Below are 27,430 nucleotides of genomic sequence, written 5' to 3'. Positions count from 1 at the left end.
CCTGAGTCAATCTGTCAAAATTTTGTTCGTGATCCTCAGTTTTTGCTGTCACAGGACGTCCAACTCTTCGTTTGCCACGCAGTTGAGATGTTCCTGCCTCGACATCTTTAAACGTACTCATCCGACGGCGGACAGTACTCACATCGACACAATCACCGTGAACTGCTTTCATTCTCTGATGAACCTCCTGTGGGGTGACACCTTCTGCTGTCAACAATTCAATGACTGCATGTTGCTTAAATCACACTGACCGACCGTCTGCACAGGGTTCCACACTTTACACTGTAACAACACAACTATTCAATGCTGAGGCATCCCGCCAACTGGAGCTAGAGAGAAGAGGCTACAGAACAAGCGAGTACCTGCCGCATCCCGATGCTGCCAACTGTTGAAAGAGTTATGAAAGTGAAGGCATTACTTTTCAGTCAATCCTCAAATAAATGTTAACAAGTCTCTCCTGATGGCATTTTCTGGAGTGTAGCCTTGTATGGAAGTGAAACATTGACAATAAGCAGTTCAGACAAGAGAATAATCACTTTTGAAACATGGTACTACAGAAGAATCCTCAAGATTACATGGGTACATAAAATAACTAATGAAGTGGTACTGAATAGAAATGGGGAGAAAATGAAGTTATGGCACAATTAAGACTAAAAGAAGGATTCGGTTGATAGGACACGTTCTAAGACATCAAGTGATCGCCAATTTAGTACTCGAGGAAAGAGTGGGGGGGTGTAAAAATTGTAGAGGGAGACCAAGAGATGAATACAGTAAGCAGATTTGGAAGAATGATGTAGGTTGCAGTAGTTATTCAGAGATGGGAGGCTTGCACAAGATAGAGTAGCACGGAGAGCTGCATCAAGCCAGTCTTCGGACAGAAAACAACAACAATAAACACAGTGAACTGTCAAATGTAGCAGTGTTAAGTGAAAGAGAACCCTGCTAAGGGCAATCAGAGCAAGAAGCAGGCGTATTTTGCCTTCCTACCTTTTGTCGCACATTGTAACTGACAACTTCAGGTTGCTCGCTTCTCACTGTTACACAGTTCAGCTCCTGTAACAAACAGAAATTTTGGTTCATGCTCATAAGCAGAGTAGCCAAGGTACAAAGTCTTCAATATGTTACTGATTTTTGTATGCTAACGAGTCAGATCCCACAACAGTGTCTCGTGTGATGTCAGCGAGCAATGCTCGCAGTTTACCTGACTGCAATAGGTAGTTACACTTCAAGTGAGACAGAGACCAGAAATAATGAGATGTACAGACATGATAAAAGTCATGGGATAGCACCTAAAATGATGCCAGACTTCCTTTTGCCAGCATAGTGCAGCAACTTGACATGGCATACAATCAAAAAGTTGTTGGAAGACCCCTGCAGAAATACTGAGCCATGTCGCTTCTATAGCTGTCGATAATTGCAAAAGTGTTGCCAGTGCAGGGTTTCGTGCACGAACTGACCTCTCAATTACGTCCAATAAACGTTCAGTGGGAATCATTTCAGGCGATCTGGGTGGCCAGATCAACACCTGAATTGTCCCGAATGTTCTACAAAGCAGTTGCGAACAATTGTGGCCCAGTGACACGGTGCAGTATCATCTATAAAAACTCTTATCTTTGCTTTGGAACATGAAATCAGTAAATGGCTGCAAAAGGTCTCCAAGCAGCTGAACATAACCGTTTCCCATTAACGATCAGTTCAGTTGGAACCACAGGACTCAGTCCATTCTGTATGACAACAGCCCAAACTATTACGGAGCCACCACCAGCTCGCACAGTGCCCCGTCGACAACTCGGGTCCACGGCTTCTCGGGGTCTCTGCCACACTCGAACCCCACCATTAGATATTAACAACAGAAATTGGGACTCGTCGGAAAAGGCTACAGTTTTCCATCCTCTAGGATACGACCGATACGGTCACGAGCCCGGAAGAGACGGTGAAGGTGACGTCGAGTTGCCGGCAAAGGCACTCGCATCGACCGTCTACTGCCGTGGCTCATTACATCAAATTTTGCCGCACTGCCCTAACAAATACGTTTATTCTTACATCCCAGATTGATTTTGGCAGTTGTTTCACACAGTGTCGCTCGTCTGTTAGCACTGACAACTCTACTCAAATGCTGCTGCTCTCCGTCATTAAGTGAAGGCCGTCGGCCACTGCCTTCTCCGCGGTGAGAGGTAATTCCTGCAATTTGGTATTCTCGGCACACTCTCGAAACTGCGGATGGCAGAATAGTAAATCCCCTAACGATTTCCAAATTGGAACATTCCACGCATCTAGCTCAAACTACCATTCCGTATTTGAAGTCTGTTAATCCCCACCGTGCGTCACACGAGTCACCCGAGTACAAGTGACAGCTCCACCACTGCCCTTTTACAATACTCCCACCATCTTTATATGTGGATATTGCTATCCCATTACTTTTGTCACCTCCGTGCACATTATTAACTGGACTAATTTTTTTATTCCACAGGCAAAACGTTATTCTGTTAGAGGCCAGCACGGATCCGGATACTGACATTGTGGGTAAAAGCCCATACCGATACTTATATTAGCAGTTTTATCTGCAGATACACTGATAGAAAAAATTACAACACCAAAAAATAATTAACGCAGAGTAATGAAATTTTGATGGTTGGTTGGTTGTTTTGGGGAAGGAGACCAGACAGCGTGGTCATCGGTCTCATCGGATTAGGGAAGGAAGTCGGCCGTGCCCTTTCAGAGGAACCATCCCGGCATTTGCCTGGAATGATTTAGGGAAATCACGGAAAACCTAAATCGGGATGGCCGGACGCGGGATTGAACCGTCGTCCTCCCGAATGCGAGTCCAGTGTCTAACCACTGAAATTTTGAGATTACAGTTAGCTAGGTAATATATTTAAGCAATTAACATTTCAGGATCACAGATTTATGTAATCGTGAGATAAGCCACTGCAAATGTGAAATGACGGTATATTAATAACCATTCTAACTGCCGTAATGTTGAACGCAAGCATGCAAACATATACACACTGTGTTGTACAGGTGCCGGATGTCAGTTTACGGGATGGAGTTCCGTGCCTGTTGCACTCGGTCAGTCAATACGAGGAAGGTTAATGCCGGTCGTGGAATACATCGCAGCTGTCGTCTGATGACGTCCCGTATGTGCTCGACTGGGGACATCTGGTGATCGAACTGGCCGAGGCAGTGTGTCGACACTCTGTAGAGCACGTAGGTTTACAAAAGCAGTACGTGGACGGACGTTATCCTAGTGGACAACCACCCCGGAATGCTGTTCACGAATGGCAGTACGACAGGATGAATCATAAGATTCTTTGCGTTCATTCTTAGTCTATGGAATGTGAATTACGAGGTCACACACAAGAAGATGAAAATTCAGCGCAGAAACAAGACTAGCGTCAGAATTCCTCTGTATCTAACAGTTTAAAGTGCTTAACAATATTTCAGAATCCATGGATGTGGGCAAAAGACTTGCAGATAAGGACTCATAGATAAGGTGCAAAAATGGCTCTGAGCAGTATGGGACTTAACTTCTAAGGTCATCAGTCTCCTAGAACTTAGAACTACTTAAACCTAACTAACCTAAGGACATCACACACATCCATGCCCGAGGCAGGATTCGAACCTGCGACCGTAGTGGTCGGGCGGTTCCAGACTGTAGCGCCTTTAACTGCTTGGCCACCCCGGCCGGCTAGGTCCAAAGGCAATTTTTGTTTGTTTATTTTTAGTTTTGATTTTACTTTTAAATTTAATGAACTTTTAATTTTACATCACATGGTTTTGCAGAACAATCTGTACATTGCCCCATACTGATAACTTGTAACCTGCAACCAAATAATGTTAATGTCAATATTTTTTTCCTTTATGCTTCAACATAATCTTGTTGTGGTAACTGACAAGATTGTTCAACATCATACACAAATATTACACATATTTTACAGAATTTTGGTTTAACAAAAGCTTTTCACTTCACCGAAACACAGTGCAAAACATTGTCTTTGTGTACTCTAAAGCCGTTTATGTTCACTTGTTCTCAAGCAAGTTTGGCATTGAATTTGAATTTTGCTCTCTCTCTCTCTCTCTCTCTCTCTCTCTCTCTCTGTGTGTGTGTGTGTGTGTGTGTGTGTGTGTGTGTGTGTGTGTGTGTGTGTGTGTGTGTGATTTTTTTACCTGCTTGTATTGTCTTTTCTGTGTTAAATAGCATGCCTTTGCAGAGTGTAGTGTATTCATTGATAACTCGTTTGCCTTCTGCTACTGCCTTCTGTGTGTGGAAGCTTTCTTCTGTCAATTATGGGAAAGGCTGTAGCTGGATCTTGGTATTTCTGAATTTGTTTCTATTGTAGTTGGGCTGTGGTTGTGGGCTATAAGGTGGTCAGCAAATGTGCTATATGAGCTACTACTTTTTAGGGTTCTGAGGTGTTGTAAAGTTGTTGCAAACTTCCTGCATGTTTGACCAGTGTACACTGATTGACATATGTTGCATGCGAGTTCACATATTCCACATCTGTTGAATTTATCTGCTTTTGTTTCCCATCTTCTGCACCTTTTCTGTTTTGTGGTGTCTGTCCTCTATTCTATTCCAAGTACGTGTTTCTTTAATGTGTTTTTCTATTCTGTGAACAATTTTGTTATTGTAGGGGAGTATGCGCCATTTAGTTTTGTGTGCGTGTCATTGCCCTGGTGTGTCTTGTATGTGGTCACTGTTTGTGTATTGTGTTCTTGCGTGCCATGTAAGGTCTCGTATAATGTGGCCTGTTCATTCCTTTTTCATTTGCATATTTGTTGTTAAGTTTCTCTATTATATGGGTATGGTAATCATTTTCTGCTGCTATTTGTTTTATTGTGTTTAACTCCTGTGATTAGTTCTCTTTGCATACGGCTGTTCCATTTACTCTACGGTGCACGAATCTGAAGCTTGCTCAGTTATGTGTCAGCGAGTGTTTCAATAGATTGTGAATGGTGGTGCTCGTTGTCGTCAGTTTCCTGAATATTGTAAAGTCACGGTGTTATACCGGAACCAAGGTATCCCCTGAGGGCCGGCAACCCCTATAACAACACAGAGGATGAGGTTGTCTATGCCCAAAGGCATACCCAAAAGCACCGTGGTAAACACCGGCTATTTACACACAAGATAATGGAAACGGACATTCCGACCACTACTTCCTGCAGGGGGAGCTCGAGCCACGACCTGCAGGAAGTATCACTATGCTGAAATCCGATTGGCTGGAGACAGCTATTTCGGGGCTCGAACCAGACCTGAAGTTCAGTTCACGCCGGATGCGGAGAGAAGTCTTCCGAAGTAAGAGTGATTTCAGGTGTGCCGCAGGGGAGTGTCGTAGGACCGTTGCTATTCACAATATACATAAATGACCTTGTGGATGACATTGGAAGTTCACTGAGGCTTTTTGCGGATGATGCTGTGGTATATCGAGAGGTTGTAACAAAGGAAAATTGTACTGAAATGCAGGAGGATCTGCAGTGAATTGACGCATGGTGCAGGGAATGGCAATTGAATCTCAATGTAGACAAGTGTAATGTGCTGCGAATACATAGAAAGAAAGATCCCTTATCATTTAGCTACAATATAGCAGATCAGCAACTGGAAGCAGTTAATTCCATAAATTATCTGGGAGTACGCATTAGGAGTGATTTAAAATGGAATGATCATATAAAGTTGATCGTCAGTAAAGCAGATGCCAGACTAAGATTCATTGGAAGAATCCTAAGGAAATGCAATCTGAAAACAAAGGAAGTAGGTCACAGTACGCTTGTTCGCCCACTGCTTAATGCTTACCGGTGTGGGATCTGTACCAGATAGGGTTGATAGAAGAGATAGAGAAGATCCAACGGAGAGCAGCGCGCTTCGTTACAGGATCATTTAGTAATCGCCAAAGCGTTGCAGAGATGATAGATAAACTCCAGTGGAAGACTCTGCAAGAGAGACGCTCAGTAGCTCGGTACGGCCTTTTGTTGAAGTTTCGAGAACATACCTTCACCGAGGAGTCAAGCAGTATATTGCTCCCTCCTACGTATATCTCGTGAAGAGACCGTGAGGATAGAATCAGAGAGATTAGAGCCCACACAGAGGCATACCGACAATCCTTCTTTCCACGAACAATACGAGACTCGAATAGAAGGGAGAACCGATAGAGGTACTCAATGTACCCTCCACCACACACTGTCAGGTGGTTTGCGGAGTATGGATGTAGATGTAGATGCCGATCTCGTGTACTGCAATCGTGTAAGATTATGTCTTCGTCTCGGAATTGGACTATTACTAGTGTGTGTGTGTGTTACCACAAACCTTTGTGGAAAATAAGAAGTGAACTTTTGTTTGCCTCAATTAGGAGACTTTTTTTTGTTATTGTTACCTTTCCTTTGTATGTTCAGTCATCAACCTGGTGAACATACAACAATCAAAGTTATGTTGTGAAAATTTGTCAATTGTCAGTCACGACACATGGGTTTTCTTTATTATTTGTATGACAAGATTTAGAAAATTGTCTCTATTTTCTCTTTTTGTTTCTAACACAAAATAAGTTTTTGAGTGTAAATTGTTCTTCTCACTGAGAAACTGTTCTATGTGGGTGCAGTTCATGAATCAGGCATATTATGTTATCTACATAATCTATTTTTTTTAAATTTTTATTATGCATCTGAAGCTGTTGTTCTTTAAGGTGTTCAAGAAAATGTTGACTAGGAAGCCACTATCAGTAGTCTCATTGGCACAGCTTCATTTTGGCAATAACAGTCTTTGTTGAGCACAAACTAACTTCGTGCCCTTAGGGTCCGGAGCACGATTTCTGTTTCATTGATGGGTACATGTCTGGTGTGTTTCCTTGTCATTTTAACCCTTGTTAATGATGTTGGGTGTTTATTGACTGTCACGCAGGTGTACACTGATGTGACAGCAAAAGATATAAAGGCATGCTGCGTCTGTTAAGTCTATGTTCTCGGCTCTGTCCACTAGTTCAAGTCTGCTAGGTTGCTGTTGTTTTCACAAGTGTGGATTTCCTTCAGCAAGGCACGTGTATGTCGGGCTAGGTGCTGGTACGGAGCACTTCTGAAACTGATGACTGGTCTTTATATAATATTTTCTGCACGCAGTTTTGGTTAGGAAACTGGAGTGGTCCTTTGGATTTTTTGGTGTCATTCTTTTTATTTGGCCTTTCAGAATGTGTTTTTGATGTTTTTTTCCAGTTTTTGTTGAATTTTTTTCTGTTATCTTGCTGCAAAATTAATGATCAATTTGTTGAAGTTGGTCTTCAGAAACTAGTGGCCCAACAGCCAGCTACCATGAAAAAAATGAGCAAACACTGAAAAACATAAAAAATACATTTTGATAGTGATATATGGCACGATTTGTTACAGTTTCATCAGGGCTAGTTGTTACAGTGTAACAGCCTGCCCCGTGTCATATGCAGTTTCGTATTATGTATTTTCCTCGTGAACTCAACATGAGAAGTTAAAAAAAGAAGACAGAGACACACAAAAAGAAATGGCAAAAGATGTAATGTCAAACTTCCAGCAATTTTTAAAAACAAAGCAGACTTCTCTACAATACAGATATCTAATCACAAGTTAGAAAATAAACAACAAAAAATAATACAAAACTACAGTATTTTTATCAATGCTTAACAGGCTCCATTATGTGCAACAACTTACCCCACCCACTGTAACATCATGTCCCATTGGGAATGGCTGGAAATTGTGTCCAGTCAGTGATATTCCTGATTGCTGAGCATGAGGGAAAAAAATGAGGTGAATCTATAATAATGGTCTTGCATCATAATGTATGTCACATTAAAATAGCTCTAAAACTTTCTTGTGCAAAAATCATTGAAGAACTACTCCCATTCTGCTGTACTTGGCATTTCCCCTCATGAAAGCAAGCACTGGCCAGCCAGTCTACCTCCTTTATAATTGGAAGATGAAGCCTCTTTCTTCCACATATAACAGACAGGTGTGAATATTACCAAAACATTACTTTAGTAAGTCTCAGTCGTAACCTCTTTCTTCCACATATAACAGACAGGTATGAATATTACCAAAACATTACTTAAGTAAGTCTCAGTCGTAAATTACTGACACAAATTATTTACAGGAGAATTGAAAAATCATACAACCCAACATAGGGGAGTGTGAGTTCCAGTCTGGGAGAAATTTATGAACACACAAGATAATACTGACCTTTCGGTTAACCTCACAACACAGGTTCCTTTATGGGATTTGTAGATTCTGAGAAAGATTTTAATACTGTTGGCTGAAAAAAACTAAATTCTTATGGCACCAGGGATAAAATTCAGAGAGCAAAGTATTATTTACAACTTGTACAGAAACCAGAGTCAAGGAGTGCAAAAAGGAAGGGAGTGAGATTGGGTTTTAGACTTTGCCTGGTGGTATTCAATCTGTACACTGAATAAGCAGTACACAAATCTGTGGAGAAATGTGGAAAGGAAATTAAAGTTTAGGTAGAACAAATAAAAATTTGGCAGTTTGCCGACGACATTGTAATTCTGTCACAGAGAGGAAAGGACTTAGAAGGAATGGAATGGGCCATATCTTTAAAACTGATTACAAGATTACCAAAAAAAAGTAAAGCAAGGGTAACAGAATGCACTGGAATTAAACCAGGCAGTGCCGAGAGGATCAGATTATGAGATGAGGTTTGCTATTTGGACAGTAAAATAACTAATCGTGGCGAAAGTAGCAAAACAAACACAATATAATATGTACACTGGCAACGATAAGAGAAGCATTTCTGAAGAAGACATATTTGTTAACATTGAATGTAGATTTAAATGTTAGGAAGCCTTTTCTGAAAGTATTTGCACAGAGTGCAGCCATGCACAGAAGCGATATGGGAATGACAAGCAGTTCAGACAAGAAGATAACAGAAGTTTCTGAATATATAAGAAAAATGCTGGAGATTAGATGGGTACATGAAAAAACTAATTAAGAGATACTAAACAAACCTGGGGAGAAAATAAATTTATGGCACAATTTGACCAAAGAAAGGAATCAGTTGACAGAAAAGATGGTAAGGGATCAACAAATCATCAGGTTGCTAATTTCTCTTTTTTTTTTTTTTTTTTTTTTTTTTTTTTTTTTTTTTTTTTTTTTGGGGGGGGGGGGGGGGGGGTGTAGAGGCTGGAATACAAGTGGATGTAGGTGGCAACAGGTACATCAAGATGTAGAGGCTAGCACAGCATAGAGTAGCAAGGAGAGCTGCATTAAATGAGGCACTGGACTGAAAACGACAACAACTAGCATAGTAAACTGTGAAACGTACCAGTGTTAAGTGAGAGAGATTCCTGCTAAGAGGAATGAGAGCATGCCTTTGAATCTTTTGCTGTCACATCAGTGTACACCTGCATGAAAATCAATAAACAACCAACATCAGGCGCACGTTGCATCCCTACCTTTTGTCGCACATCGTCACCGACGACATCGGGTTGCTCTCTCCTCACTCTTACACAGTTCGGCTCCTGCAACACAAACAGAAACTTTGGTCCATGCTCCTGAGAAGAGTAGCCCAGGCACAAAGTCTTTAATGTGTTATTCTTTTCTGTATGCTAGTATTAAATCACATCATGTAATAGTACCTGGCGTGCTCGTCAATGAGCAATGCTCACAATTTACATGACAGCAATGGACAGTTTTTTATTCCAAAATGCTTTGGTACTAAGTGTCTTGCCTATTTCATCTTGAAATGTGCAGTAAAATGTTTTTCATTTAGTGCAGACCAGCAGCCATTTGTATAGCCATGCAGACTGTGGTGTCACCGCCAGACACCACACTTGCTAGGTGGTAGCCTTTAAATCGGCCGCGGTCTGTTAGTATACGTCGGACCCGCGTGTCGCCACTATCAGTGATTGCAGACGAGCGCCGCCACACGGCAGGTCTAGAGAGACTTCCTAGCACTCGCCCCAGTTGTACAGCCGACTTTGCTAGCGATGGTTCACTGACAAAATACGCTCTCATTTGCAGAGACGATAGTTTAGCATAGCCTTCAGCTACGTCATTTGCTACGACCTAGCAAGGTGCCATTATCAGTTACTATTGATATTGATTCATGTACCGTCCACACCGACGTTCACCATTAATGGATTAAAGTTAAGTATTCCACCAGCTACGTCCGTTTTTCTAAATTCTAATTTCCTTGTCCTGTTCCAGACCTCACACCAGGCTGCGTGAGCTAAAACGCGTGCCTTTTGGCCTTCTCTAGTAACACGGTGTTGGCTCTCCTGCCAACCAAAACACAGACATCTGTCTTACTGTAGCTACGTTACAGTATTGCCTATTAAGCAAGATCTGAATGATGAAACAGAGCTCCCACCTGAACCTTGTGTGAGTTCATTAATTTCTTTTGTAAAAATATTTTAATTGGACTTAAACTAACGTTCAGGTACTGGCATCATTTATATATGTACTGTTCAGATTTTACATGTGAAACAGTCAGCCTTAAGTGTCTCTGGACTGGAGTGAGGCTAATAGTTCAAATCTGTCCACCAGTGTAACAAACCTTGGTCTAAGATAAGTTTTAACTGTTTGAAAAAATTTTGCACTGCTTGAATACGCTGCACACAGATAAATGGATGAAGTCAAAACGAAACTTTTCTAATTCAATGATCTTTACCCGTTGTCATGATACTGTGGTTTAAAGTTGAGCTGAACATAGGATTTAAAACTGTTCTTATGCGAATTGAAAGAACTGTAATGCTTTAAAGAGAACGAAATTAATAAAAAATGCATTCTTACAATAAAGTTGAAAACTCACTTTTAAACATCTATCCTCAGTCATATTTTATGTGCAAAAAAACTGTTTATTTTTTTTTTTTCCTTTTTTCCCCACATCACTTCTATGTCTCAAGGTCATGCAAATCAGATCAAATTTTGCAAGAAAGTAAAAAAATTCATGTAATTCACAGCCGTCCTGTTGGTTTTGTGAAAGCCTGTTGCCACAATATAAGCAACACGGTTCAAAAGACTACAAAAAGGTAATCTATACGAGACCAGTCATTGCCTGAATCAACAAAAGTCGACATCGGTTGCCAAGTTATGGCAGTATCATGTCAAAATTACAGTGAATAGAAGTTGGGAACCATAACTGAAAATGCTTCTATCATTGGAGGGGAAAAAAAAGCCGAGTATGCCCTGAGCAAAGTTAGGATGTAAAAGAAGGGAACCAGCTTTTCTTAATAATCTGGCAGCTTCAAAGACATTTGAATCGAAACATCTTGACATATTCACACTTTTCTACTGTCCCAGGTGCAGTAAGCTCTGATAGCTGCAAACATTTGACACCTGCACCTTGCAATTTTTAGGCTGCAGTCCCTGATCCTGTGTCCAAAATTCAGAAGATTCGCCAGCTATAGAAAATAATATACAATATGAAATACCAGAAGTGCATAGATGTAATAGCTAAAAGAGTTTTTCTAGGGGGAATAAAATATCTGAGAGTGGATGCATTACATTGTGTTGTATTACACTACAAGCAAAAAAGCATGAATAAGCAAATGTTTTGATTTAAATGTCTTTGAAGCTGCAAGTTATGTTGAAAAGCTAGTTCACTTCTTTTACATCCCTAACTCTGCCCAGGACATATTTGCCTTTATGTGCTATAACAGGAGCTATTTTCTTTCTGGTAGTTGTATCGGCACATATATGCAGTAATTTTACTTTATGGATGAAATTTAACTACTCTCTACAAAAAAAAGGAGAAGAAAAGTCTGCGGTAAATATGAAGGAATAAAGCTTCTAAATAGTTCTTACAAACTCTACACAATAAATAGTGACAGTAAAATGAGAAAGATAGCTTATACACTTGTAATAGAGGAATAAAATGGCTTTAGAAAGAGTTGATCTTGTAGTGACTGTGTTACCACTGAACTGCAGTAAATAGAGAAATGATGAGAATACAACCTGCACACTCACATCACATTCATAGAGTATGAAATGCTTTGAACACACTGAACAGTTGCAAGACTTGGAACATCATCAAAAATGAGGGTCTCAAAGACATTTAATACAAGTAATACAGAGTTTAAACAATGGAAAATCTGTGATGGAATGTAAAAATATTATGAAAAGGAAAGTTGCTACTCACCATATTGCAGAGATGTGCGTCGCAGATAGGCACAACAAAAAGACTGTCACAAATAAAGCTTTCGGCCATTAAGGGCTTCGCCAACAATAGATGACAGACTGTGTGTGTGTGTGTGTGTGTGTGTGTGTGTGTGTGTGTGTGCGTGCGCGCGTGCAACTGTTGTCTATTGTTGACGAAGGCCTTAATGGCCGAAAGCTTTATTTGTGACAGTCTTTTTGTTGTGTCCATCTGCTACTTAGCATCTCCGCTTTATGGTGGGTAGGAGCTTTCCTTTTCATAATATTAATACAGAAATTATGATAAATACAGAGAATGAGAAGACAGGGCCAACAAAGATCAACAGAGGAGTTTGACAAAGGTATAGCCTTTCACACACTCTACTCAATATATACCAAGGTGACATTCTTAGACCCTGGAAATGAGAAGTTAACCAATGTGTGAAGTTAATATCCGGGCACACACATAGTTAATCCATTCTCTACCAATATCCAAATAATTATTCACAACAAAGAAAACGACTTCCAGTTTGCAATACATCTCCTAAACGAAATAAGAAAGGACGTATATCTAACAATTTCAGTAAAAACTAAGTACAATGAAACTTTGATTTTACATTCTCTGAGCAATTCTATGCCATAAATTAGCAGCCCCTGTGAAAAATCCATAGGATTAAGACTAAAAATTCTCGAATTTAAGTTTCTTCCTAGTAAGGTTTATCTCGATTTTACGTTCTTATCCGATGTCTCGGTTGACTTTGTCCCATTTCCTGCCTGTTGACATTTGATGTGACCGAACGAGTTGTAAGTGCCACAAAAGACAGACTGTTCACACAGTGGGCGGTCGTGGAGTTAAGGGAATATTTTAGGCCATTGTGGAGAGGAGAGACATGAGAGAGGAAATGCTGGTGCAATGCAGGATCAGTTTTGCCCACATAACTTGCAATGTTTAGCTTCACTGCACAATTATGATGCAAATACTGCTAGGTTGCAGCAGCAACGGAGAAAGGGGACAGTCGGCGCGAAGAGTTCTAGACCGGACCAATACGTGACGAAGGGGTCCAGCCACCAGCTTCCCTCGTGCCACTTACAACTCAGTGTCATCTTTTTGCACGTATTTCGGATGTACTGTATCCAGCAACAATGTCGATCGTCAACCTTTAAATTCAAACACCGAGCTCCAAAGAACATGCTCGGTCAGAATCGGGGAAATGTAATACGAGATTAACGGCACCACAAAATGTACAGCTGCTAAAACTTTCATTTTAGAGGCTCTCACGAAATGATGAAACAGTATTTACACTGGTGACTGTGTAACGCAAGCCGGTGTAGTCGTGTAAATTAGGGACTTCACACTACTTTTTGCAGCTGTGATGTCACTAGTGAGCTTTTGACTATTGATTTTTGCGAGCACGTGTGAACTACCACAGTGTGTACTGTGGGCATTTCGCTTATTCATTTCCTTTGTGGAGTGTGTAGCACAGTATGCCGTTTCAAAGCAGTGACACATTGAAAATGTATCACAAAAATGTCACCCTTATCATTAAATACCAGTTAATAAAGCACCAAAGACACAAAGCTTCAAGAGAAATTATGATAACTGAGACGAGACAAAATTTATACGATTTATCTGTAGCATAAGAAATAACGTCATAGTCTACAGAGTTAGACACAGTAAGTTCGCATCCTTCTAACTTTTTTTCCACCTTAGCACTGTTAACACATTCTGGGACTTCGTTGTCAAAATAATACGAGTATGTTCTGCAATATTCGATCTGGTTTAACATTTCTGTCTGCTTAGAGAACAAAGGATGAAATAAATATTTGGCTGTCCATTTCAGAATATGTTGTGATTTCACAGATCATTTCTGGCTGCCCTCACAGTGCCACTACATCCTGCAAAAAGTTGTGTGAAATGTACTCAATCCTTCACACATAAAATGAGCTTGCCTGCTCCATGTCTACAAGCGACACACTAAAGTCACTGCACTCGCGTCACCAGATTACGCTGCGCGGCCATTGGCTACAGAAGGGAAAGCCCCCCTCCCAGTTATATTCTGGCAACTTTCACTGTACTTCACAGTTGTCGGTTTGCTTTTTTCTGGGTGAGCACAAAGGAAAAACCTCTCAAGAACGCGTGTTTTGTCATACCACTCGTGGTCGTAGTATGTCGGAAAATAGCTAGATCACCTTGTATCCAGATGACAATTTCAAATTTTTGAGGAGTTTTTGCTTGCTGTTACACATCTGCGATTTTTTAATAACTGATGATATTCATTACACCAAATTATTGTATAAACATTGTATTGTACATTTAATTTCCTTCATTTATACAGGTTTTATACAATGTATTGGAGAGGATTAGGATTTTTAATCGAGTACACTAATTACAAATGTTTTTGCTTGTATTTTGGGGGTTTTAATGTTTTCCTTGAAACTGCATTTTGCCCAATTTTGCATTTTTTAGATATGGACTGCACAAAAACTTAAAATAGGACTTTCATTGTAATTTCCTTCAAAGGATAATTTTATAGTTCACTCAAAAGTGGTACTAGACAAACAGCCAATAAAACTGGTGTCACATCTTCAGGTGGCCAGGCTGTGATATTAGCAACGATCACAGAAACGGTGTTACTGATAAATGAAACAAGTATCATGTGATATGTGGCACAATACACAGAACACTGAGTCGCAAGACAGTGGAGGACACAGAGTTAAAATTTTACGAAGTAATGGCTATCACTACTCCAATATATGGGAGCAGATCTTGAACAATAACTAAAGAAGTCAAAAGAAGAACACATTGGCGGAAATGAGACATTTGAGGAAAGTTAAAGGGTGTAACCTCAGAGGTCAAATACAAAACCTATTGCAAGAGAAGAACTTACTTTATACTGTAACAATAATAAAGATAGAGGCAGGATCCATAAAATGGAAACAACAAATCAACACAATGGGGAAAAACAGATTAGACAAACAAGTATTCAGTTATAAAGCAATAGGAAAAACACACACACACACACACACACACACACACACACACACACACACACACATACAGAGAGAGAGAGAGAGAGAGAAGGCTTTGGTGTGGACAGAACTAGCTGTTAGCCTACTCCATGAAGTGAAGAAGAAAAAAAGAAGTAGTTAAAGAACAGTGTCAATTTTACAATGTTCCTCTGCTTTTGCATTACAAATTATCAATGACAACAACAACAATTTTAACTATTAGTCTTTAAAGTCACAGTTTCTAAGTTGGCACTTAGACTCCCATGTTCTGATCGGCGGCAGCCGGGGAAACTTTGTGCTGTAGTGATTAGCACTATTAATAGTCCATGCACAAACAACATAATTGTTACACAAATGAAAAACATAATCAAATGCTAACAAACACAAAGGGGTAAGAGAGGGATGCTGTATCATCTGCATTTCTTCTTGGTGTAACAATTTTAATGGCCAGTAGTGTAATACAGACTGCCCTATTGTTCCGTGCATCGGTCGGCGGTGAATAAGAAAATTGTGAGAAAAAGAGCTGAGTTTCAGTGACAAAGCCACATTTCGTATGTGTGGAAAGGTGAACTGTCGAAAGGTGTGTCTGGCGCACAGTAACTTTGTGTGAAATTGAGGATCACATTTGTTATTCACCTAAACTTAATGTCTTTAGTGTGTCGTCTTCTGCAAATGCTTAGAGACAATTTTTCTTTGAGAAGAAAACTGTGCTTGGTTACGTGTACCTGGACATGCTGCAGCAGTGGCTTATGCCACAATTACACCAAGACAGAGGAGACTTAATTTTTGCAACAAGACAGTGCTTCACCACAGTTTCTTTCAGACATTCAAACACTGAACTGCCTCAGCAGACTGGATAGCATTCCCATCATGAATCTCCCTTCTTCAGCACCCCTACAGTCGCCGGACTCTGTGTGATATTTTTCTCATGGGGTTATGTCGAGGATCACATGTTCCTGCCTCCGTTGCCACTTAATTTGGAAGAGTTGCGAGGAATTAATGCAGTCACACTTTTAAGTGTGACATTTTGGGACGTGTACAACAAGAGATCGATCATCGTACTGAAGTTCGCGATGTCAGGACGGTGCCCATATTGAGCAGCTGTAATGTCAGTTGAAAACTTCGAACGATACTTTATCCCCTGACACATTTCTGTTTGCTGTACAGCTTTTACTTTTCACATACATGTCTTTGGAAACACCAGAGTTACTTACAAATAACTGTGTGCATTGTGGATGCACGCCTCTGAGGTGTCCACTGTCAACGATGATGGAGAGACTAAAATTAAAATGAAAATATGAAATATACATCAGTTTCCTACCTGTAGTTTTCCAGAGACACTGGTCTGTTCAGAATTTTCAGTCTCCTCCTGTTCCGAATTGTCACACTCCTCCATCTTTATTGTCACACAATCCAATTCCTGTAACAACAACAAACACCTTCATTTAATTCCTGTGCAGAATGTCAGAGTGGCATAGAACTGGGACACATAGAACATTGATGTGTGCAAGTGCTACGTTTGTGAACTGTCTATGGTTAAGGTCAGTCATCGCATCCCACAAAGCGAGTCACACGAGACCGATAAAAAGCTCTTCTGAGAAAGGGTTGCAGTTGGGCATGTAAAAGGTAATCTGTAAAGGAACATGTAAAATTGTTATTTATGTAAAACATCAGTTGTACTTATATTTCAATTGTTTATATTTACCTTCCTGATTAGTTATACAATTAGTTTTACTGGAAAATAAAGTAATTAAAAGTTACAGCTAACTGGAGCCACGACAATGTCATATAATTGAAAAACATTATCAGCTACTGAGCTGCTGGGAAGATATTGTTGCTACTCATAAGGAAGCAGACATTCACAACTTTCTGAAGACATATTAAGGACTGTCTGAAATTAAGTAACTTACAAAATAAGTAACATTAATAGTTCAGACCCTCAAAGTTCAGGTCGCCTATTTTACTTTAATGACTGCAACATTCCAAACTTTGACAATATAATTTCATTGCTGTATCTTTCTTTAATTAGATAACACCTCTCACTAATTAATTCAGTCAGTAATTAATATTTCAAATAATTTTGAATCATAAAACATTTATTTCAAGACGGATGCCATACTCGTATATACGCAATTTCACATAAAGTGTAAGAATAATGTCTGATGTACTTTTGTTGATTAGTAACTTGAAACATTTTTTGTACACCAAACAATAGTGAAGTTTTATAGTCCACGCAAAACAGTAAAATCTAACCAAGCAGAATATGAAGACATTAAGAGTTTCAGAAATCACATTACATTTTCATGCATGTCTTTGAATAGCTGCATCTCATCCCAAATCGCCAGTCTACGCCCGGAGATTATAAAAGTAGCATTGTAATGATGTCGGTTTGATCGAGAATCTGCGACCGGCAAGATCCCTGTTTCATTTAAAGTGTAATTCTGTACCATAAGATAACAAAAATGTGTGCCAAATACGTTTGAAAGTAATCTGAAGCTCAGAAACGTCTTTGTATCTCAAAATCTTGGACGAGCTAGTAAATACACTTCCTAGGACTGTCGATATCTGCAAACTGGTTTTCCTCCGGATATGTCTGCAAAGGTTAGAGATGTGCAGAAGGTGCCCCAGACCTCGAACAAAAGTAATTTTTATTATTTAAATTTTACGAAGAGTTCACCTATTTTGTCCATCACCTTTCGGCTCACGTGACATAAAACAACCGCTTCGCAGTGGAATAGGGCGAACCGTCATCAGCAAAGCCGCACTGACAATCGAATCGTATCGGCAGAGCACGTGACTGGTGAGTCTGAGGGTCCCAGCACTGTAACTGAAAAGTATCACTCTCTCCTCTGTTCAGAGTCACCGCCAGTTCCTCCATCTTTAAAGTGTCCCTTCTCCTTCGAGGTGGGTCCACGGTTACCAGAGTTACCTTCTCTCGCCCTCCTGACAGTCCTCGCCTCATAAACACGATGAGCAAATAGACTGGTACGGATTCTTTTTCTGAACCTGAACACTGTGTATTAATTACAAGCCGATACTGCTCTCCAATCCCGACTACATCTCCGGGGGGCGCGTACAGATGGGTGACCCTTTAACTGTATAACATATAAACTATTAAACTGGAACTTCCCATAAACTACAGTACTGTGCAAATAAAGTGAATCTTTTGAAATCCATTTCTTTTTCGAGCTAATCAGTTGGAACTACACTTCATAGCATCAGTTTTCTGGATACATTTTTACAACAGCAAGATACGACGTTTCAGATTTCGCCAAAACTGAGTGCAACATGTAACTACAGGCAAGAGGTCAGCCAGTGTCCTGAGTTTGCTGTGCTCCAGCTCAACATTCAAAAACTAGCTGCAAGCACTCTGTCGATACCTAACCGATTCCCTCTGGCTGAAATTTCTTCGATTCTGTTAAGTAAATTTTGTGCATAATGGAAAATAATAAAAACTGCTTGAAAATTCATGCTTCCATCCCTACTTTTTTTAAATATATTTCTTGATCTGTTGTGACAAATGATTACAGTTTTTGATTTTGTTTCCCCCATTAGATACTATAGCTAACGTTGTTAGTGGACAGTCAGAACCAGCTTTTATTTGAATTGAGATGATTGCTCACAGAAGCCATCTTTCACAAACCATAATTGCATCAAATCCACAATATGAGAGCACTAAACTATTCTACTATGTGCACCTCAGAAACAGACATTCGGAACAACTGAGCTACATCGAACAACGCAGGAAGTCAAAATATCTTGAGTCAGGTACCCTGTTTTTCATACAAGACCTTATTATAACAATACAAATAATTTAAAGCAATGGATTAATACGTGTACACACACACACACACACACACACACACACACACACACACACACACACACACGCAGTCTGGATAAAAATTTAACTACAGATTCACATTACACATATCAAGTGCTACTGTTTGAGATTAATGGTAACATAATATTAAATTTTAATTTTTGGTAAAATATAAGAGGCAATTACAAAGTTTACATTTGAGGGTATTGCTACAGCAGACACGCAATGTATCGTGACTCCAAAGTCGGTATATGAGCACCGACATGTAAGCAACGGAGTAGTGCAGCGTTTGAGCCTTTCTGACGTGTGTGTGGTAAGTCTGGAAATGCGAACTGTGGCAACATTATTACCAAATGCATCCAAACAGGATCAATGTGTGCTTATTCGTAAATCCGTCAGAGAACGAAGAATGTGTGTGGGGCAGCACTTCTGTCGATAGCCACCACTGCGGAACAGCGCGCCAAGTTCGCAATTCGACAAGACGTGCCGGTCAATCTGGTAGGCCAGCCTCTTCTGCAGAAGTCACACCGACTCCAATGGGAGACACTCGAGCGTCTGCCCTATAGTCTCAGTCTCTCCCCGAGTGATTAAAATGCCTTCGGTCCCTCGAAGGGTCGAAGATTCCTGTCAGACGAGAGTGTGCAGCATGACACGGTGTTTTACTAAATGATTATCTTCACCGTAGTGTGTCAGTCGGATGATTGCCTCGATGCTCACAGCGATGTTGCCCGGCTGACATAAAAATTCTAGAGAGCGAGGTCCCCCCCCCCCCCCCCCTCCCCAGACACTACCTTCTTCTTGTCAACTGGTATCAGTCTGTAACTCATGAATATGATCTTCATTCATATACAACCAGCACTCTCTGAGGAACTCCTTTTTATGTTACGAATCCATAAATTACATAGAAAATTGCTGTCAATCTCTGTTAACAATAGTTTATTTTCCCCAATGGAAAAATTTCATTAATTAGTCAATTACTTTTTTTTTCTTCATCTTCCCACCATTACCCTATTTTCTCCCCTTCTCTTCCTAACTGTATTCCCCGCTCCTTACCCACTGAACATTTTTTTTTTATTTGTCCACTTCTTAACTTCTTGGTCCCCACTGTCAATTTCTGTGCCTGTTTAATTCACCTTTAATTCACACTCTAAAGCTTCCATCATCTTTTAACCGAGTTGCACCAGGGCTTCAAGGGGTTGTCCCGCGTTTCAGTTACCACCTCAAAAAAAAAAAAAAAAAAGGTTATGTAATTAATTATTTGTTTGCTGACTGCAGGTATATACCTGCAGTACTGATATACACTGGATTACCAGCAGCACAGTATCGCAGCATGCTGCTGGAAGAGGCAAAATAACATGGTGCAATCCATTGGTAAAGTAGAACATTGTATAGTGAATTGTTTCTGGCAGCAGCAGAAAAGTTGCAACTCTGCCCATACAGACGGCTTCCTTAGCTGTCAGGAATGGCCCAATACAGCCGCAATGTTTAGAAAAGTCACCCAGAACCGTGTGTCAGGGGAGACTTACTGGCAGTCCTGTATATAAAGTCTCCACACTCTTCACTCCATTCTACTGAAAACTGTTGCAAGTGATAGCAGAATACCGCGAGTGACTTTAGAAATTTTACTATTCGTAACATCACTTTCTTTACATGTTCCATGCCATAAATTTTAGCACAAAGCCCTCCTTCATGTAGAGAACAATGAATCCCATCTGTTGATCATTGTAATTTTTGCTCTTTCACTGCCAATGTAGATTATTTCTGCACAATATTATAATGTTGTTTCATAGCAAATCTGCAACACCCAATGCTTATGCAAATTGCCACTCATTTTAAAGGGCTCATAACAGTAGATAGCTAGACTGCCTGTTTTCTGCAAACAGCCACCAGACCTGTGAACGTCCTCCACCCCACAATTCTACCGAACGTCAGAGAGTCGTGCCGACCGGAACGAGCCACACCGGAATACTAAATGAAATGTCGCGCTCCTCTGGCTACCTCCACTAAGGACGGAGCAAAGCCGAGACAGCACGGGCCTCAGCCCGCCGGTGGTCCGCACACCCTGCACACGTGAATTTCGGCACGCCGTGGACGGCTCCGTAGCAGATGGTAGCTCCTGACGGTGCAGTTCTCCAGCCGATCACTGGTGGGTGGGCTGGCAGTACCAGACAGGCTGTGAGAGGAAACACTGTATTCCGTCTGTCTGTAATTTTTCTTCTCCCAGTATTTTTTAATAGCAACAAAGCCATTTTGTAGATCAGTGCAAGTCTGTTAACATGTGGAAGACTTAACTGGAGGTAGTGATAAATGTTTAAAATTACTTTACAGTTTAAAAATGATTCCTATCTGCACCTAAATAGGAAGTGGTGATATATGGGGCAATTTGTTACAGTTTCATCGGGGCTAGATGTTACAGTGTAACAACCTGACCCGTGTCACATGCAGTTTCTTGTAACACATTTTTCGTGTGAAGGCAATGTGAGAAATTTAAAAAAGACAAAAAGCGGCACAACACCAAAAGAAGTGGCAAAAGGAGTAATGTCAGCTTAACAGTAATGTAGGGTGTGTGAGTAGACCACCGCCTACGGGTACACCCCAGGTAATGGTGTAACTGACATAAAGGCTACTCACATCGAGAAGCAGAATCGCAGACGCTACTTGACGTCCGAAATGAACCACACAAAAGGTGGTCACCCTTACGACCACTCGATTAAAATAATCGGACCTTCAGTCCGGGTGTTACAATTTAACTGCGAAGAGATGTCTAGATCGAAGGACGAGTGCATTGCACGAACTGCTGAGAAGGAGTGCACCGACACCATCTGTCTTCGAGAACTCCGTACAAATAATGCCGATGAACTCGATGACAGGCGGGTTTCAAGACAGCAACCTATGCCTCGTCTAGCACACACAGTTCGGCAATCTACGTAAAAGATAATCTGATTGAATTTTGTGCAGAGCCTGTGGTTTGTACTCGAGATGGCCTGGAAATCTTAAAACTCCAAAACATAATCACTGTTTCGTTATACAAGTCTCCTAAAGTAAGATGGCCCAACCGCAACATAACCACTGTGGCTCACCCTGCCGTATACACGGGTGAGTCGAATACGTAGACAACTTCGATGGCCGTCATACCTCCAGGGGATACACATCTAACGACAGAGATGCTGAGACGGTGGTGAAATTGACGGAAGCTAACGACCTGCAACTACTGTATGATGCCAAAGAAAGTAAAACTTTCCACTCGGCTAGGTGGCAGAAAAACCTCTGTTTCGTCAATAGAGACCAATTTGACAGCCCAATGCCCTCTTGCCATAAAGTGTTAAACAGTTTCCCCTAAGTCAGTGTAAGCCTGTCAGCCTCATGATACGTCTTCAAGTTCATCATTAAAACGGCCAAACTAAAATGATAGATTGTTAGAAAATCAAACTTCAACATGTTCTGTAAAGAGAGCAAATTGAACATTCAAATTGTTCCTTCTACTGCAGGAAACTAATACATTTGTAGCCATCCCGAAAGACGCAGCCGAGAAGAACATACCTCGGAGTTTTCGTAACGATTATATACTGGGTCGGTTGAGGGATACAGAAGTATTGCTAAACAGATATGAAGAAACTGGAGATCCTCTGATTGGAAACCAAATAATAGAGTTATTGAATTCCACCAGAGCACAGAGGTGGCAACGGACTACAGAAGAAATAAGCTTTGCACACTCCAGTAGGACGAGGTGGAGCCTCCCCAGGCATTTGGGCGCTGCTGCTCCCCCCACTGGAAAAGACAGATAACAACAAAATTGTTGATTGCCTCGTGGAAATTTCAAAATCTTCATCTTCAGAAAGACATTCACCAAGATAATAAAAAAAGGGCAGTAACTCCAACAGCTCATTCACTCCCACACAATTCACAACAGTCACAGGCATTCCCAACGGAAACCCTAAATTCAGCTCTGAAGCAAATTAAACACAGAAAGGTGCCTGGCCCAGATGGTGTGTTCCCTGAGTTCTTGAAAAATCTAGGTGGGTCCACCAAACAGTGGCTGCTGAATTTCTACGAGATCCTCCAGACTGGTGATATCCCCAATGATTTTAGGAAATCCAAAATCCTTGCTGTTCTCAAACCGGGAAAGCCATCAGATAGTCCACAGAGCTATCGGCCCATCACATTTAATCGTGTGCTATAAACTCCTAGAGAGATTATAACAGAACAGAATTTCCCCTACAACCGATAAATCAATCATTACACAACAGGCCGGCTTTAATTGCCGATGCTGTGCCGACTGTGTTCTGGCACTAAACTCATTTATAAAAGCTCATTTTCAAAAAGGTCTTCAAACTGCATGCACATTTATAGATTTACCCTCGGCATATGACATTATCTCGAAAAAGGAGATAATATATTTAGAAACTATAACACACAATTCTGTGTAAAAAGATCACCAGATTAATCCAGAATATACTTAGTACTAGAATAATTACAGTACACGTTAATGAGAGAGCCAGTTCTACCCGTACTCTCAAAAATGGCCCTCCTTAGGGGTCAGTCCTGCACCACTTCTTCTACTGCATATGACATCAACAAAATTTATCTATGCTGACAATATGGCACTGGAAAACCAACATCAAACATTGGAGGAAGGAAGTGACCAACTGCAAGAAGACCTAGAAATAATGCACAAATACTAAATGAAATGGTGCCTCAAACCTAATCTTCCTATCTTAGCAATAGTTGGTTCTCAAAATACTTGATTTTTACTTTGGCGGTGAAAGAATACGGTACAACACTTGCACCACATACCTAGGAGTCACTCTGGACAGATCACTGACTTATAAGCAACGTCTGACAAAAACTGCCCACAAAATACAGTCTAGGAACAACATTCTCGTGGGATGAAAATGGAAACACATTGAGAAGTGCTACATTGGCCTTCACCTATTCTACCACAGAATACTGCACTGCAGTGTGGTATAAGAGCCACCATTCCTATGAAGTCGACGTACAGCTAAATCGAGCAATAAGGATCGTATCGGGCACACTAAAATCCTCTCCCATTGTGTGGCTTCCGATCCTAGCCAATATCGCTACTCCTCAACTCTGCAGAACAGCCCCGCTCAAGAGAAGTGGTTAAAAGTTATCGGCCAGGAAAACTACCAGCCAGCCACAAAACTTCACAAGGTGCGGCACTTAAATCCGGACAAATGAACTATTTTTTAAAAGCAAATTGATTAAAAAGAAAATACAAATGAAAATCCTTTTACATTTAAGTAGTGGTATCTTTCAAGAGTAACATCACTTGATGTAACCCCCTTCAGCCACAATGACCACCTCTAATCTCGTACCGAAGCGATCGCATGCACTCCTTAAGACAGCACTGTCCGTGTTCACCGATGCTGCTCCAATTGCGGTGTGCAGAGATGTGAATATTAGGGTGGCTCATCTTATCTGTAACTCTTTCGACTTCACTCGAAACGTAGTAATCGAGAGGGTTCAAATCCGTGCTATTCGGGTGCCAGAACTCCTTTGACCAGAACATGTCAACTTGATCCAAGAGCCCGTATCGGCTGGTGCACTGTCCCGTTGAAAGACATATCTCCCAGAAGCCACAATTACCACCCACGGCTTCACAACATTCGTCAAGACTTTCAAATAAACTTCTTTAGTGACAGTTTGCTCTATTCAAAGAAATGTGGCGGCACAGTATCACCCTAACTGGACACGACATCCAGACTTCTCCAAAGCACTATACTTGGCCACAATATAGTAAAAAGTTGATCTCGGGTACCTGAAGGTTCAAACTCTCGCAGTGGGTGAACGCCCAAGGCAAAGACTTTTGATAATCGCGGCTCTTTCGGTTGTACTACACACCTGTCCGTAACACCTCTGCCATTTTGAGGTTCTAGGACTGTTTACTAGATGCCTGCGGCTTTCGAGAAAGCCAATTGCAGCCTCTGGCAGATCTACGATATGGCGGGAAATTCAAATTGAAATTTGTCCGGATTTAAGTCCCGCACCCTCCTCCACCAGATCGTCTTAGGTCTCGTCGCCCTATCAGGAGAACCACCAATTTGGAAGACAACCACGACATTACTGCCAAATGGACTGAACGTGTTGCCAACAATACAGAAATTAAGAACATGGACATTATCCCACAAGTAGCAGACAGAACTCCGGAAATGGATCCACCCCGTCGAATACTGAACTGCCCGAAACAGTTTAGGGTAGGCACTGGCAGAAGTCTAGACACGCTGTTCAAATGGAGCACGGAAAGCTCACCAGAGTGCAGCTGAGGAACACTGAATCAGAGCACGGACCACAGCTAAATGAGTGCCCCAGCAGATCACTCCCAGACGGCATCACAGAGCCGCACTCCGTATCTCCAGCAGAGTGATGCTTTGCTGTCTGATCTGGATACAACTATTTATGTTAAAGTTTCTTGCTTACCCTTTTAATGCACCTGTTCAGACTATGTATATCTCATGCCCAAATGTCTACATTTTAACTGTCTTAACTGACTATACAGTATATCTGTAACTGTTCATTTTAAGTATCATATGTTTTAGGTAATATCTACATACTTAACATACATCTGCTTGGTGCTAGTCATTGTTGTTAGGTAATGTTTTGTCTTCTGTAATTTTTTTATTTCTCATGTGAAAATATATGTGTAAAAACAAAACAGACTTTTCTATACTACTGACATGTAATCACTTGTAAGAGAAAAACAACAATAAATACTACAAAACTGTAACATTTTTATCAATATGCAAAAGGCTACACTATGTGTAACAACTTACCCCACCCACTGTAAAATTATGTTCCATTGGGCATGGCTGGAAATTGTGTCCAGCCAGTGACATTCCTGATTGCTGAGCATGAGGAAAAAAGTGAGGTAAATCTATAATAATGGTCTTGCATCATAATGTATTTCACATTAAAATAATTTTAAAACTTTCTTGTGCAAAAATCATTGAAAACCTACTCCCATTCTCCTCTACTTGGCATTTCCCCTCATGAAAGCAAGCACTGGCCAGCCAGTCTACCTCCTTTATAATTGGGAGATCAAGCCTCTTTCTTCCACATATAACTGACAGGCGTGAATATTACCAGAACATTACTTTAATAAGTTTCAGTTGCAAATTATGGACACAAATTATTTACAATATAAGGGAAAGACTTGTACAATACAACATGGGGAAGGTGAGTTTCAGTTTGGGAGAAATGTAGGAACACACAAGTTAATACTGACCCCTTACTTTATCTCATAACCCAGGTTCAAGGAAGGCAATCTATTTTTATAGCATTTGTAGATTCTGAGAAAGCTTTTAATACTGTCGGCTGGAAAAAAACTCTTTAAAATTCTGATGGCAGCAGGGCTAAAATACAGCAAGCACAGTGTTAGGCCTTTGATTGTGTGAATCATGGAATTCTTTTAGATAAGCTAAATCATTATGATTTGAGGGGGGGGGGGCAGTGCACAAATGGTTTAATTCATGCTTAACTGGTAGAATGCAGAAAGTTGAAATAAGTGGTTCATGTAATGTTAAAACAACAGCTGATTCCTCAAACTGGGGGGCTATCAAGTACGGGGTCCCACATGGTTCGGTCTTAGGTCCTTTACTGTTCTTGATATACATTAATGACTTACCATTCCAAATTGATGAAGATGGAAAGTTAGTTCTTTTTGCTGATGATACAAGTATAGTAATAACATCTAAAAATCAAGAACTAAGTGATGTAATTGTAAATGATGTTTTTCACAAAATTATTCAGTGGTTCTCAGCAAACGGACTCTCTTTAAATTTTGATAAAACACAGTATATACAGTTCCGTACAGTAAATGGCACAACTCCAGTAATAAATATAGACTTTGAACAGAAGTCTGTAGCTAAGGTAGAATTTTCAAAATTTTTAGGTGTGTCCATTGACGAGAGGTTAAACTGGAAGTAACACATTGGTGGTCTGCTGAAACGTCTGAGTTCAGCTACGTATGCTATTAGGGTTATTGCAAATTTTGGTGATAAGAATCTCAGTAAATTAGCTTACTATGCCTATTTTCATTCACTGCTTTCGTATGGCATCATATTCTGGGGTAATTTATCACTTTCGTATGGCATCATATTCTGGGGTAATTTATCATTCAGTAGAAAAGTATTCACTGCTCAAAAACGTGTAATGTGTAATCAGAATAATTGCTGGAGCCCACCCACAGTCATCCTGCAAACATCTATTTAAGGATCTAGGGATCTTCACAGTAACCTCACAGCATATATATTCACTTATGAAATTTGTTGTTAATAATCCAACCCAGTTCAAAAGTAATAGCAGTGTGCATAGCTATAACACCAGGAGAAAGGATGATCTTCACTATGCAGGGTTAAATCTGACTTTGGCACAGAAAGGGGTAAAGTATGCTGCCACAAAAGTCTTTGGTCACCTACCAAACAGCATCAAAAGCCTGACAGATAGCCAACTAACATTTAAAAATAAATTAAAAGAATT

At 40.6% G+C, this 27,430-nt stretch overlaps 1 protein-coding gene across 4 annotated transcripts in view; it reads right to left on the bottom strand.

Moving 5' to 3' along the window:
• Positions 1 to 27,430, bottom strand: part of LOC124719917 (zinc finger protein 436-like) — a 223,562-nt gene that overhangs the window by 113,054 nt on the left and 83,078 nt on the right. For all 4 annotated transcript variants that reach the window (XM_047245109.1, XM_047245111.1, XM_047245110.1 and 1 more), the window contains 3 exons: positions 16,433 to 16,531; positions 9,420 to 9,485; positions 988 to 1,053 (listed from right to left, as the gene is read on the bottom strand). In XM_047245109.1, coding sequence (XP_047101065.1) covers positions 988 to 1,053; positions 9,420 to 9,485; positions 16,433 to 16,531 — 231 coding nt within the window. The remainder of the gene's footprint in view (positions 1 to 987; positions 1,054 to 9,419; positions 9,486 to 16,432; positions 16,532 to 27,430) is intronic.

Source organism: Schistocerca piceifrons, chromosome 11, assembly GCF_021461385.2.
Source record: "Schistocerca piceifrons isolate TAMUIC-IGC-003096 chromosome 11, iqSchPice1.1, whole genome shotgun sequence".
NCBI lineage: Eukaryota > Metazoa > Arthropoda > Insecta > Orthoptera > Acrididae > Schistocerca > Schistocerca piceifrons.
The sequence above is the reverse complement of the archived record's forward strand: the minus strand, read 5'-3'. Positions and strand labels throughout refer to the sequence as shown.